The 15,185-nt window shown below is 41.2% G+C and overlaps 1 protein-coding gene across 2 annotated transcripts in view; it reads left to right on the top strand.

Moving 5' to 3' along the window:
• Window positions 1-3,392, top strand: part of ZC3H13 (zinc finger CCCH-type containing 13) — a 45,054-nt gene extending 41,662 nt beyond the window's left edge. For both annotated transcript variants that reach the window (XM_039716581.1, XM_039716580.1), the window contains exons 18-19: window positions 2,153-2,316; window positions 2,900-3,392. In XM_039716581.1, the coding sequence (XP_039572515.1) occupies window positions 2,153-2,316; window positions 2,900-3,070 (335 nt within the window). In that variant the 3' untranslated portion in view covers window positions 3,071-3,392. The remainder of the gene's footprint in view (window positions 1-2,152; window positions 2,317-2,899) is intronic.
• Window positions 3,393-15,185: the final 11,793 nt, after the last annotated feature.

Genomic DNA, 15,185 nt, shown 5'->3' with positions numbered 1-15,185 from the left:
CCAATCTCCATCAATGTCACTGTTTGCTTGAGCCATTTAAGTTGTTTACATGTATGAATCGTGAGCTGTTACTACTGCTCCTGCTTTTTTTTTTTTTTGAGTCAAATAAAATACTGAGTCTGCCTGAGCATACAAACTGATACAGTCGAGGTATGAACTGTGTCTCTCTCCCTGTAAGCTTTCATTTTGCTGTATACTTCAACAGTTCTTACCAGGGATTCCTTGCAACAGCAATTGCACTGCAGGATCACTCCACCTGGCTGTTTAAAATGATACCTGAACTAATCTCAGCAATCTTTGCATGCTTCCCTAGAAGTCCTTAGTGTGATAGGAGGCTCTCCAGCACTGCCTTTGGACTGTCTTAAGTGTACTTGGATTCTGCAGAACCTTGCTCTGGAGAGGATGGGGAATTTGAAGTGCCTCTCTTGATTTTCCTTTGGTGTGTGTGTGCAGTCTCTCACACATCAGAGTTCCTACACTGCCAGTAGGCTTTCAAGTGTATGCACTTCCTTTGCAGTCTGCCAGGTGAATGTTCTCTGTATAGGGATTACACAGCCACAGCACATGTAGTCTAAAGAAAGGCACAAATATGGTTGCCTGAAAACTGAATGAATCTGAGCTAGGTGTGCTCAGTGTGTGTAACAGTGAAAATGCAGCATTTTCACTCTGGACTTCATGGTTGTATAATTTGTCTCCCTGTCTTATTCCTGAGGTTAGTGTTCCCATATTTGTTCTTGTTGAGGGACAAATTGAAATGTTTCTGGTAATACTATTAAATGCAGAAAGTAGAGAAATTATACCTTGTTTCAGGGTGTGCTTTTTAAATTATTTTTTCTTTGGAAGCAAAAATCTGTAGTATGTGATGGTATTGAGATTTTTAGCTGACTTGCCCTCTATTATATGCAATTGTTCCTCTAAGGATATGGACATGCTTACTTGCCAGATATGCTCAGCAAGCACCTGGCATCTGAGAAAACTCTGCAAGCTGTCCATGTTACCTTTGAAGTGGCCTTTTTATGTCTTGCCACTTATTTCCATTTTTTGATTGTCCATTGAGGTTGTCTTTGACTTCAGTGCAGTTCTCTTTAACCTGCCCTTCATTTCATGTAACTTTGTTTCTTTTCACCTTATTTAAAAACTACTGAGTTTCATCACATTCTGAGTGGTTTGAAAAATGCATCTTTGTCCTCTTCTATGTTCATACTGCCAAACTGCTGAAGCAGTCTTTGCTTTTGCTTTTCTTTTTTTTTTTTTTTTTTTTTTTTTTTTTTTACTTTGCTGTATTTCCCCCAGGGTTCTTCACATCTTGAGTGAGGTGTTAAATTCTCTGCCGAACACCCAGCTTTACTTTTAGAGGCAGCTGGATTGGACTCAGCCACATACCTTTCCAGCTTTTTGTCTATTACATGATAATCTTCCTATTTACTGTAAAAGGGCTGTAAATCAATGAGCTCTGGTCCAGCCCTGTGCACTCTTTTTGTCTTTGCATTTCATAGAAACAGATTTGTTGCAGAGCAAGATTCACCACCATCTTTTAGAAAAGTGTTCTTTCTGCACACTGTTTCTTCTGGTAAATGTGTTGGAGGACTGGTCCTGTCACCTTGAGTTCTGTTAAATGCTTTAGGTGAGCCAATAGGAAGGGGTAGTCCTTCCTAGTTCTCCAGGTTCATCCACCACAAATGAAAAAATTATTCTAGATAGTTGTATTTCACTTTTGCATAGCCATACAAAAACAGTGTTGGCACTAGCACAGTTGTCTGATGTCTTGCAAAGAAGTGAAACTTGGGCTACTTTATGATTAATGCAAGTGGTAAGCAAACACCTTTTGTCCGTCACATGTCTGACCATAAATCATACCCTGTCGTCTGTCCAAAGCTGTCACTTGATTTTTAGGCTTCCCAATGATTGCTGTCTCAATACTGCTTTCCAGTGCTGAAACTAAATAAAAGGGTATCCATCCTTCCCTTTCAATGGTGAAGGATTTATTCATGTTATTTTATAAACTCAAATACTCTTTTTCTTTTCCAACCCTTGATATTGTTTAGAAGGCAGAAATACAAATAATAAAATGTTAAGAAAATTCATATGACTGTATGGTGCTTTCAAAAATACCATGTGTATATTGATCTCTGCAAATCTCAATTCTTTCTAGATGCAGAAAACCTTTTTGAACACGAACTGGGAGCACTGAACATGGCTGCACTTCGGCGAAAAGAAGAGAGAGCAGGTCTGCTCAGCAATCTGGGTCCTTGCTGCAAAGCGCTGTGCTTCCGCAGGGATTCTGCAATTCGGAAGCAGCTCATGAAGAATGAAAAGGCAAGTGGTCTGCTTACAGTGCTGGGTCAAAGCGTGGGAACACAGATGCCCCTAAGCAGAGCTTTTCTCTGGAAGATAATTTTTGTGTTTGTTGTTCTGAAGTAAATCTGGTCCTTTAAATAATAAACTGACTTTTATTTAGAGAGGTTGTAGGGTATTTGGTTTTTTATGTGAAATGAGAGATTAATTTAAATTTGAGACTAGAGCTAGTTTGTGTTTCTTGTCATTTTGATGTTTAAATTCTGGAGTTACATTTTCTATATTTAGAGAATACATAATAAAAATAATTAGGTCAAATATTATTTCATAGGTAACTGTTGAATAACTTTTTTGCTTAAGATTCCATGTGCTCTTATAAGAATTGTAAGAATCCAAGTCAAAATTAAAACTTCTGCAGTGGGTTTTGTGGTTTTGTATGCTAATAGAGAAATTATTAATTCTCCAAGTCTTTTCTAGAGGTATGATTAGTATGATTAAACCTGTAATTACTGAGAGTACTTGAGGTTAATTTCTCAGCTTACATGTTAAAAGACATTGTTTTCAGTTCTTTGGGTTTTTTTAATTCCATTTTCAATTTCAACAGGGTGCAACAAAACAAACTTACACAAATTCCGCAGCTATGGACAGCGACTTGTTACGGTTGAGTCTACGGTTATTCAAACGAAAGACTGTGTGCCAAGTTCCCGGGCAGGAAAAGACAGAGGACAGCAAAATTCCACAGCCAGCTCTCCAGCAGGAAGTGTGTGTGACTTGAGAAAATGGCTGCAGTGGCACTTCCTTGATTTTGAGTTGATTTCTCACTACCAGTGTTGGTGTTGCTGTTTAGAACTGGTGGTTGTAAAGCGGCTCTAGAAGATGAAAGGAAATACTCCATTTGTACACAGTTAAGAGTATTGGTTTTGATGTGAATAGGAGTGAAAAATTAAGACTTCTGCGTGGAGGTCTCTGCAGTTTTTGTAATATTGAACCTTACACTGTAACATAAACCTGTTTTATGGTGCATCAAGTGTAATAATGTGAAGATGTCTGGGTTTAGCAGTTTATAACATCAAATGATATTAAACTGAGGAAAACCATCGGTGTATCATTTTCCTTACTATGAATGGGTATTTGCACTACCACCTTGGTCCCTCAGTACACTTCTGAAATTTGTTAAATAGCTGTGAGTCTGTTTGCCTTCTTGTTTCCAAGTCCCTTTCTTGTAGTAGCCTCTGGTGTGGATTTGGATAAAACTAGCTCTTTTCTGTCTTTAACGTAGGTTTCCTTTAATGTAAAGGAAATTTCCTTTAATTTCTTCTGGACACAAAACCTAGCCCAGTCAGTTAAGGCTCCTTTTTTTTTTTGTTGATTAAAGAGAAAGTTTTAAAAAAATAAACCAAACAAAAAACCAACAAACACTTGAAGAAATTATTTATGACAAAGTTTAGGTGTCTATACTTATGAGACTAACTGTGTTTTGGACATGCTGCCTGCTTTCAAAAAGGACTGACTGGTGCATGTTGAAAAGCATCTGAAGAGGAGCGCAGTTGTTGGTCACAGCCAGCAGGGCTTTGTGTGGCTGCATGGACAGACTGGGGAATGAGAGCCCCATGGAAGGGGTCCTGGGGCCCCTGGTTGATGGTGAGTCAGGAGTGCCCTGGCAGCCCAGAGGGCCAACCCTGTCCTGGGGGCATCAGGCACAGCATGGCCAGCCAGGACAGGGAGGGGATTGTCCTGCTCTGCTCTGAGCTGGGGCAGCCTCATCCTGAGTGCCAGGGGCAGTTTTGGGTGCCACAATATAAACAACACATTAAATTATTAAAAAGTGTCCAAAATGAGGATAGTGAGGATAGTGAAGGGCCCTGGGGGGATGCCATAGGAGGTGCAGCTGAGGTCACTTTGTCCATTCAGCCTGGAGGAGAGCAGAGACCTCATTGTGATATTCCACATCCTCACAGGGGGAAGAGGCTGGGCAGGCACTGATCTCTCTGCTGACCAGTGACAGGACCAGAGGAAACAGCATGAAGCCGAGATGGGAGGTTTAGGTTGGATGTCAGGAAAACATTCTTCACCCAGAGGATGGTTGGGCACTGGAACAGGCTCTCCAGGGAAGGGGTCAGAGCACCAAGCCTGACAGTTCAAGAAGGGTATGGTGATTCCTGGGGTGTTCTCTGCAGGGCCAGGAGTCTGATTCCTGTAGGTTCCTTCAAACTCAGGATGTTCTGTGATGAATTTTACATTCTGTTAATTATCAGGGCAGATCAATCCCATGCAGCAGCCTGAGGGTGTTTCACAGTTGCTGAGTTTCAGGGGGTTTTGTATGTTAGCTGTAGAGGCAGTGACCAATGATGTTTTTGCTGGTTATTAAGATTTCAGAGGCATATTAGGGACTTGTCAAGCCTGGGCTCAAATTTGTAAGAATTGTTTTATTACAAAATGGGTGAGGGATCATTGGATCATACCAGTAAGGTATCTTTGTTGTAGTAAGGTAGTCTGTGTTGTCCTCCATATGAAACCAAGACTTCTAAAACCTCAGACTAAGTCTCTGTATACGCCTCTATACTTTTCCTGGCATTAAACTTGAACTGTTACTTTGAATTCTGCTCATAGAGGATAAAAAAAAAATCCATAGCCATAGCTTGATACTGGATTGCTGCAGAGCAACTTGCTTTCATTGTTCTCACACAGGTTGAAAATGAGTTATGAACCACTAAATTTTTTGACAAGTTTATATCAGTTTCTTATCCTTTTTCTCCACTTGGAACCAGCACACTGTGGTGGGATGTTGAGCGTGCCAGCAGCAGGTCTGTCTCACATCTGTTGTGATTGCTGACAGTTGTATTGGCTTCAGGCAAAGGCCTAACTAAGAACAGCAATGCAGTTCAAATACAGAGATTTTTTTACTACGATGCTTTCTGCAACACCTAGTACCTAAATGTTCTTACATTACATTTAAAGAATTGTTGAAGAAGACATGAGGAAGTTTTTAGTTCTGTTTTTTAAGTACCCACACAGCAGTGTATAGTATTCATATCAAATATAAATGATGTGAGAAATCTCTGCCTTATTTTTTTAAATTCTTACTAAATTATGTGACTCAGGCAAAACTTCATTTTATGTTTTCCACTTGCTGGACATTGATGATTTTATACGCTTATAAAAAATAATGTGACTTAAACACTGTAGTACCTGAGCAAGAGTTAGCAAACCAATTCTATTCAGCATTTAAATGTGTTCTCACCTGTTCTATAGCTACAGTAATGCTGCCTTTAAGCTGAAAGTATCAGATCATTGCTACCAATTATGTTAAAGCCTATTTTCACCTCTGTCTCTAAAAGACATAAAAATATTTGATAGCTAGAAACAGCCTTATCTAAGACCACAGTATACAAAATAGATCAATGGTGTGGCATTTAATTACACTGTGCTTTAAACCATCTTCCTGTAAAATGGTCAAGGTGTATATATACACTTAGGTTGGAGAAGAATATTTCACATTACTCTAGAAAATGCAAAATAAAGTAGGTCTGATGGGCTACGATGAGTATCTCCTGAAGTTATAGTGCCCTGTCAAATCCAGTGCTGACCTGTACCATTATTTGTTGGGATTATACAAAGAACAGTGCTGAAATTGCCTCTTACACACCTTCGCTTTTAATCAATTTGCAGCACTTTCGACTGCAGCAGTATGTTACAGTACCAGCAGAAAACATATGTGTTCCTGTGGGAAGCACTAAGATTTTTTTTTATTTTTTTTTTTCCCTTCACCTGGCAAGAATTACTGTACAGGTAGAGCCCAGTAAGTGTGAAGTTCCTGTGTATGAATATTTTGGTCTCCATCATTTTAACTAAAAGTCATGTTTAGTTTGCTAGTTTTACAATAGCTTTAAATAAAGGAGAATTGCCCACATCCCAATTTCAGAAAAAGGCATGAAACTTGTCTGAAGTGCAGACCTTGCTTTAGGACCTCCTATCTTTGGACCCTCCACACCTTCCCTGAGTTGATCATCATTTCTGTCTTCTTGCATCTTTTCCTTTCTCCCCATTTCTCTCCTAGCTTGATTTTGTGTGGAGAAAGAATAGGTAGAAGGATTTTACATTTCATATTTTGCAAGGCTTCAGGAGGATATACAAGAGATTGTAATGTATCTGCCAGTGGGGCTAGATACCTGCCTTGAGTGCCCTTTTGTGCTCTGACTTCAAGTCTGAAAACATGGAGAAGCATCTCTCCCTACTCAGTTTCTCCTTTTAAGCTGTGGCAGCGACTTTAAAACGGTCCCTGAACTAGATTACAGACGTCTGCCCTCTCTGCTGCTAAGCCCATGCTGTGCCTAGTTGGATGATAAATTAGTTTTAAGCATCCCTGAGGTGCCACTGGCACGTGGCGCTGCAGAACAACGAGCTGTGCCTGTGCTGGTGGATGAACCAGGCTTTTGTCCCAGTGAAAAGCTGGGCCCAGCTCCTGCAGCCGGAACGGATTCAAAGGCAGAGCAGATTTTTAGAGCCTCAAGACACAAATGGGACTATGACCTGTATCTTGGGGTAGTGTCACATTCATTATCCCAAACAGTACTTTAGGGCTGTTGCTGCTTCAGCTAGTGGAGGGAGATAGGGATTTTGACAGTGAGCCATCTGCACAGCGTACTCAAAAGGCAGAGTTTAAACAATTTTGCTAGATTAAGGCTTTTATTTGAATTGCCTTGACACAGTTTTGTTCTCCTTTTCCTGCTGTAGGGATGCCCTTCAGCAGGGAACAGTCTGGCTGGAGCTGGACACAAGCCTATGTGTTCAATTCCAAATTAGCTACCAGCTAAAAGAGTTCAGGAACCTCTTGTTTTGCAATAGCAGTCAAAGTCTGTTTTTCAAAGGGTCCTTTTACAGAGCAGCTGTTTTTACTGTGTAAGTCTTTGTGCAAATTGGAGGCCCAAAGTTATAGTACCAAATGCTTGGTCTCACTGCACACATTGTAAAGTAAGTAAGGGACTGTGGGCAGTGTGAGTGTCCAAGATGTTTTTGGATGCAATTTGGACCAAAGTTATAGTACCAAATGCTTGGTCTCACTGCACACATTGTAAAGTAAGGGACTGTGGGCAGTGTGGGTGTCCAAGATGTTTTTGAATGCAATTTGGATTTGGATGCAATTGAGAATGACAAATTAATTGTTAAAATAATAATCAAAAGCTCTAAGCAAAGCCCTAAACTCCAAAGTAAAGCAATGTGACGAAACGTCAAGATGTGAGGAGTTTCTTCAACAACTAGCCTCCAGAAAATTTGAAAATTTGTCCCATCAAACTCTATAAAGGAGACCAATCATGTGGGAGAGACAAGTATACTAAAACAAATGCCCAGAGCTTTATGAAAGAAGACTGGTTTTGTACTGAACAGCCAGCATTATTGCCTCTGCCCTATCAGCAGGGATCAATTGATGAAAGGGGGAAGATAAACAACTGCTGAAAAGCTCAATTTCTTAATATCAGCTTTCACTGCTGGGGATGCATCTACCACAGGCTTGCTTTCTTTCATTAGTGATGAAGCTGAGGTATTAGCTATAAAGAATGAAGTGTCAGAATACATGTTAGTGCAAACTGCTGAGGCACAGAGCAACATGCTGCCAGATTTTAAGTGTATGTTCACGTGTGAAAGGGCTGTGATAGCTGCAAGCATGCAGATCCTAACCAAGGGAAGACTGAAGCAACGGGTTTTGGATGAGGATTTTAAGAAAGCTGTCAGCTTTGGGTGGATTGGAAAACGTTCTTTCCCATTGACTTAGTGACTCAATTCATTGTTTGGATATATTATGAGTATGAGGAGTGCTTGGGGCACTGCCTGGAAAGCACTTGAGGAAGGGAGTAACAGAAATGGGGCACAATTTGAGTGGCATAGTTTGTAGTTTTCAGCCCAGGAGTGTGGCTTCACACTCCTAAAAGCTGGGGGCTCATTCATCAGAATGAAGGAGGCAGAAGGATCTAGGTGTGTTGAGGACATGAAGTACTGGTGAAATAGCTCTGGAAACAGGCTGTGTGGCTGTAACATGGTTGCAGGTGGCTTTTTCCAGCAGGGAGAGAAGTGGTTTACACTGCTCTCTGTAGTACCTGCAGCTTCTCACCTGGTCTGCCCTGGTCTGCTTCCCTCTGCTTTCAGAAGCTGGATTCAACCTACAGACTCAAAGAGCCCTGAAAATGAGGAGAAGCACAGAAGATTAATTCTGTCTTCTGAAAAACTGAGAAAAAAACTGAAGGTCAGAAAAAGAACAGGTGGGGGCCTATGTTGCACATATGTACTTTTGGAGTGGCTACTGAGATCTGAATAGGTGCACACAAGATTTCCCTTCTCTCTGAGTTGCAGAGGTGCTTTGTGCCAGCACAAAACATGCAGTTGGCTCTGTCTTAGACATCGTGCCTGCATCTGTGCCTTGCATGCTCACAGAAAATGTGCTAGCAAGAGGTTTCAGAGGACTTATGAAATGTCTCGCACAAGGTTAGCAGGAAAAAAATAAGCTGTAGTGAGTGAAGACTAAAGAAATTACATTAATTTAAAATTAACAAGGAAACAAGGTAAAATAGAGGATTAACTGATGCATGTCTCATCACAAACAGCTCACTGTGGGTGACCTCCCTGTACATTTGTGATTTGGGAAGGAGCTGACTGAGAAGCAAGATGAGAAAATTTGCAAATCACAATTACAACTGGAGGGAAACCCGAAGAGATGTGTTTGCTGCCATGTGGCCCATTCATTCATCTCATTTCAAGTCCTTCTGGCCATCAACATCAAGACGTCCAAAAGTGACTTTATTTGGTTTGCTCAGCATGGGTTTGCTCACAGGGGTCTGCAGGGATGGGTTCTGTGAGAAGCTGCTCGAAGCTTCCCCCATATCCGGCAGATCCAGTGCCAGCCAGCTCCAGGACAGACCCTCCACAGCCCAGCAGTGACAGTGGTGGTGCCTCTGGGATGGCAGAGTTAGGAAGGGGAAGGAAAAAGCCTGTACCATTGTAGATGGAGAGAGTGGTGAGACTGCATGAGGGAAATAGCCCTGCAGACACTGAGGTTGGTGGAGAAGGAGGGGCAGGAGGTGCCCCAGGCATCAGAGCTGAGATTCTGCCTGTACCATTGTAGATGGAGAGAGTGGTGAGACTGCATGAGGGAAACAGCCCTGCAGACACCGAGGTCAGTGGAGTACGAGGGGCAGGATGTGCCACAGGCAGAGGAGCAGAGATTCCCCTGCAGCCCCTGGTGCAGAGCATGGGGAGGCAGTGAGCCCCTGCAGCTCATGGGTGTGCTTGGGGAAGCAGAGATCCACTTGCATCATGTGGAAGAGCCCACACTAGAGCCAAGGGATGCCCAAAGGAGACTGTGATCCTGTGGGAAGTCCGTGCTGGAGCAGGCTCCTGGCAGCACCTGTGGTCCTGTGCAGAGAGGAGCCATACTGGAACAGGCTTGCTTGCTTGCAGGACTTGTGACGCTGTGGGCACCCACCCTGGAGCAGTTCCTGAAGAATTGTAGCCCATGGGAAGTTCTCAGGTTGAAATTAATAGAGGACAGTCGTCAGAGGAGGACCTCACTCTGGAGCAGGGGAAGAGTGTGAGTCCTGAGGAGGAAGCAGCAGCAGAGACAACCACTGATGAACTGACCACAGCCCCCGTTCTCTGTTCATTGGTGCCACTGAGGTGGGACAGATAGAGAATTCAAGAGTAAAGTTATGCCCAGGAAGAAGGGAAGAATGAAGGAAAGTGTTCTAAGACTTGGGATTTATTTCTCATTGCTCTACTCTGATGATAAGTTGAATAAAATTTCCCCAACTTGAGTCTGTTTTGCCCATGACAGTAATTGGTGAGTGATCTCTCTCTGTCCTTATCTTGTCCCACAAGCCTTTCATTACATTTCCTCTCCTCTGCCCAGCTGAGGGAAGCAAATCCCATGGCTTTGGCGGGCACCTGGTGTCCAGCCTGGGTCAACCCACTATATTGACATAATGCTGAAACAGAAAATGTAATCAATGTCTATACCTTGTAGGGCCATAAGTTTGTGGTATTGGTGCCAGAAGGAAACACAGTTCACAGAAAACTTAAATCTGATGTAGAGAGATGTGTGTAAAGCCAAAAATAGAAGAATATACAGAAAAAGAAATGTATGCAGAAATAGATACTGCATAATGAGTAGGTTTCTAATGTAAGAAAGTTTATTGCAAAGCAGGTGAGAACTTGGGGAAGGCACGTAAGATCTTATATTAAGGTTGTTAAAATTCTTGGGACTGTGCCCTTAGAGTTATAGTAGATATTATTAAATTATGTGAAGTAGTGGTCCAGAAAAAGAAGCATGAAAGTTACCTTTTTCTGCTCCTTATGACAAAGCTCAATTGATATGCAGTAAAATTGAAGACTGGCAGAACTGAACAATGAAATAGAAATTCTTGTTTTCCTTACAGTGCCTAATTTGGTTTAGAGTTCAAGCTGTAGGACATGTCAGAAGCTAAAATTTAAGAAAATTTTCAGAAGGTTTAGGCATGCTGTGAACATACACAGCAGTTTCTGGGAGGTAAACTAAGACTGTGTCTAAACCAGCTTCTATTACATTAACTTTTCTACACAATGGGGAAGGCTGTCAGGCATTGTGAGCTCCTGGTATCCAGCAGTTTGTTTCTGTGTGAGCAAGCTGTCCTGACTCCTGAAATGGGATAGCTGCCTGTTGGAAAAAGTCCCTGACCCAGCTGCCAAATCGCATAGAGCATTTGGTTGGGAAAAATTCTTGTTGGGGTGAGCCAGGTTCCATCACACAGTCATTCAGACTCAGACATGCTCCTGCACTTGGGAACCATCCTGGGCATGTTTGAAACTTTCAGGGTATCATATGTGGGCCTTAAACAGCTCATCTCTTGGAGACTGTAAGAGCTGCTGAGCAGGCTATGTCAGCCTGTGTCTAACTCTGGTAGAAATTAGGAGACTCTGTCTGATGGATTTTGAATTTCCCTTTGAGGTGTCTGGTTAGGACCACCGTAAGAGAGAGATAAATTGACAGATAACATGCCTCACTGTGACATTTTTCCTGCATGATCTGAATTTCTATGTTTTTTTCTTTAGGGAAATGGCTTTTTTTGCCAGCTTATCCAAAAGCAAGCGCAAATAATAAATGCACTGTTAAAGCCACACTTAGAAGCAACTATTCTGTTCTCCACTTCCCCAAACAGTGGTACCCCTCTTTGAAAATCTCATCTGATGCATGAACTGTCAAAACATAAATGGGCAACTGTGACTTCTCTACTGTCTGCTCTGGAATGATAGCATAATCTATTTTCTGTATTCATGTCTTTAATTTCCATTTTTATTGCTATAATCTCACCCACTTTTTTTTTTCTTTCTTAGTGCACAAATTATGAATATGGCCTTGCCTATTCATCAGTAGAGTCTAAAGTGCATTCAGTGTGTGATGCACAATCCTGTCTTGTTGTTTGGTCTAGTTAATGCTGCACTCATAACTACACATAAAAAATGGGAGTGCTGCCTGTTGACAGCTTGGTGTAAATCATGGCATCCTCTGGCCAAAGTAGAAGCATGGAACCTCAGCAGATCTGAAGCTTAAAACAAAAAGAAAGAGGGATAAACAGTGCTTTAAAAACATTTCTAAACATGTGAAAACCAGAGTTGTTCTGCTGTTCTGTTTGTGGTACAGGTTTGAATGGACACATGAGATTTTTCCTGGAAAAAAAGACCAATGGCATCACCATTTACACTAAAATATCATCATGGGAGGGCTACATAACCACATGATTTGTTCATAAGGAAGCTCTCAAATTAGGGTCCCACTTCAGCATCATTTTAGGAAAAGCAATTTAAGCCTCTTCAAATTCAGTAAGAATAAATCAGCCTGCTTTTGCTTAAATTGCTGGAGCCTATAACAAAATATATTGGGTAGTTAATAAATAAGGGAACTGGATAGAGTTTGAGAGTCAGATTTTTTTTTTTCTGGCAACAGGCATATATCAGTTCTAGGCTCAGCTCAACCATGCACATCTGGATAGAAAGGAAATATCACATTTATGTATGGGAGATTCAACTCTAATTTTCACCTGTATAAACCAATGTGAAGTGTGAAGAGAATGACATGATAAAATTGATGTACTACCAAAGTGATAAATCCAATATCTGGAAAGATGTTTTCCTTCCCTGCTTGCTTCTGAACCGTAGAAATTGGTTTTCAGCTCTTCACCCGAGAACAGCAGAGGAGGATTTATCACGTGGTGTTATTTTTTTCTTTAGAAGTATTTTGTGTTGCTCTGAAAGCACCTAATCACCACGGTATTGATTTCTGTATCAAAAGGGAATATTAGTTAAAGAGCAAGAGCTTTCTTGGCTTTTGTCACTGATTGTTACTGGAATACATATATATTTTTTTTTACTACAGTTTCCAGAGTGTAATTTCTCTGATCTGGCCATGGGACACAGGCAGTGGAGATGCTGCCATCATGCTTGAGCCTGTGGGTGCCCCCGTGGTGGTCTTGGTGCCATGGAGGGGCCATGGGCTCAGTGTGCAGCTCCAATGAGAAGCACCAGCATGTTGGCCATGGCCCAGGGGGCTGTCACATCTCAGGTGCCCTAAGCATGTTTGCAATCAGCACCTTTAGGGGGATTTACGTGATGTCACTGTTTTAAAGCACGACACAAAAGCACAAGGTCTGCAGCTACAAAAGAAATATTTTATCTGCAGACATTAATCTGATAAATGCTGACACGGTCCCATAAAGGGATGGAAGAGAAATCAATGTAACCCTAAATTAATTTGAAGTGTTGGGGTTTTTTTCTTCTTGCTTTTTCAAGACTAGGGTAGCTTTGTGATTCATTGATCAAGAGCTGGGAAAGTTTCTTTCCAGACTTACAAAATTAAATTTCATGCTGCTTTTGACCTGGATTAGTGGTGGACAGAGCAATATATAGCCTGATCCCAATTTTTTCTTAGCTGTCACCACTGGCCTGCTCCATCCCTCTGGTGCTGACATGTGCTGCTGTTTGTAGGCTGGCTGCTGCACAGAAGCTTGCTGGAAAAGGAGTCATGGAAGGGTTACTAAATGGCAATAGAAAGCTGTTTTAAACATTCAAAAAGCATTCAAAAAGCCAGAAGAACTCTTAGGCATGTCTTAAAATACATTGTAAAGAATATTGCAAAGACCATTTTAGAGATATAGTAATCTTTAATATGGCTTTCCTTCTAATTGAGTCTTAGACCCCCACTGGTTAAATGACTGACTTTCTATCTACATGGTTAAATGTACTTTTTTTTCCAGATAAAAATTTATGAACACTGCTCCAGTTACAAATCCTGAAGTACAATTTACATTGACAATAAAACCTTTAACAATTGCTAAAACAGTTAACCAGCATACTAGAACATTCCTCATCATGGATCTTGCCTTCGGAATTTAACTAACAAACATGTTATTAACCACTGATGAGGAGCTGTTTGGAAAAGATCATTGCTTAATTAATCTTTGTACTGAGCTAATAAGAATGTTAAATGGGCCTCTCTGTTGAACTGGGTTGTTAGTACAACAAGCAAGTTCCCTCGGGGGGAAATCTGAGGCCAGTATGACATTAAAGTTAGCCATCCAACAAAGAAGATATTTTAGGCATTAAAAATAACAAAGCCAAACATCTCCATTAATAATGTCGTAAAGGTTCAGTGGCTGTGGATGTACCACTGAGTGTACGTGCGTGTATGAATTACTGTGCTCTTTCCTCTTCTGGTAAGAAAGCTTTGTCAAAATCTTATTTAGATTCAGTGTTTTTCATCACTGTTCTGTTGTGGCATAAATTAAACTTGTCGCACTTATCTGAAGGAGGCAGGTTCCACTGATCAGGAAGGCAGAATCTGACACAAACTCTAATGTCATCTGCTTATCCTAAAAAGAGAAACAAGATCAAAAATCCCTTCATATTAATGAACTGGATAAACCCTCTGCTTGATACAATTTGATGCCACAGTAAAAGGCAGTGTGACCAGATTGCCCTTGTGCTTCATAGCATTTTTAGCAGTGAGTGCTCAGGTTTTAGCCACAGAGCAAGGTGCCCATACTTAATATTAAACATTTGTTTTGGAAGGCATTATAATTCCCTGCACGAGGAGTTACCTACTGCTTTGAGCTCCCTTTTAACACACACGTTACATCTTTTGGGAGAAGAGAAAGAGTCCATAAAAAGAAAGGTAGGAAAGGAATATTTTGTCCTTGAACGTCTGGTGTTAGTAATTCAGGAAGGATATTGGTCTGTCACTAGAGTCACTTCCCCACTCAGAGGTGTTGACTCAGTGTGTGCCTGCATCCCACGAGCTCAATATCACATTCAATGTGTGATTACATTTGTTTTGTATGAAATTATCTCAAAAAAGACTAGGCAGAGAATTTATAACATGAAAGTGGCAATATGACAAGAATGCATTCATGCATACCTGCATTTTTGATGTTTGGGTTTTATCTTGCCTGAATTCTTACTGGCTTCGTGTTTAATATACTGCACACACTCCCTTGACAAAACCTGGGTGTGTCTAGGTGAGATCAAATCCTTGAGTGCCTGACTCCTCTGTGACCAGCCTTTGACATCTCTCAGGTTTCTTTCATGGTCTTTTGCTAGGCACACTTGAATACTGATAAGAGTCTTGCACTTTGGGAATGTGGTCATAGCAGGGATCATCACTTAGTGGTCCGTGGACTAGTTTCTCTGTGTTGTCTGTGTGGTCTCTAATGCATCACATTGAAGCACCAAGGCAAAACCTTCTTGATTAGCAAACCCTTGGAGACCTCTAAATATTGCCTCACTTCATTACTACTGCAAAATGATCAATATGTCTCACCAAAATTAACTGTACATTGGACATCTCCCTTGCCTGATTACTGTGCATATTTTAT

This window comes from Passer montanus, unplaced genomic scaffold (assembly GCF_014805655.1).
Source record: "Passer montanus isolate IOZ18808 unplaced genomic scaffold, ASM1480565v1 scaffold36, whole genome shotgun sequence".
NCBI classification, from domain to species: domain Eukaryota; kingdom Metazoa; phylum Chordata; class Aves; order Passeriformes; family Passeridae; genus Passer; species Passer montanus.
This window is presented reverse-complemented; position numbering and strand designations above follow the sequence as displayed.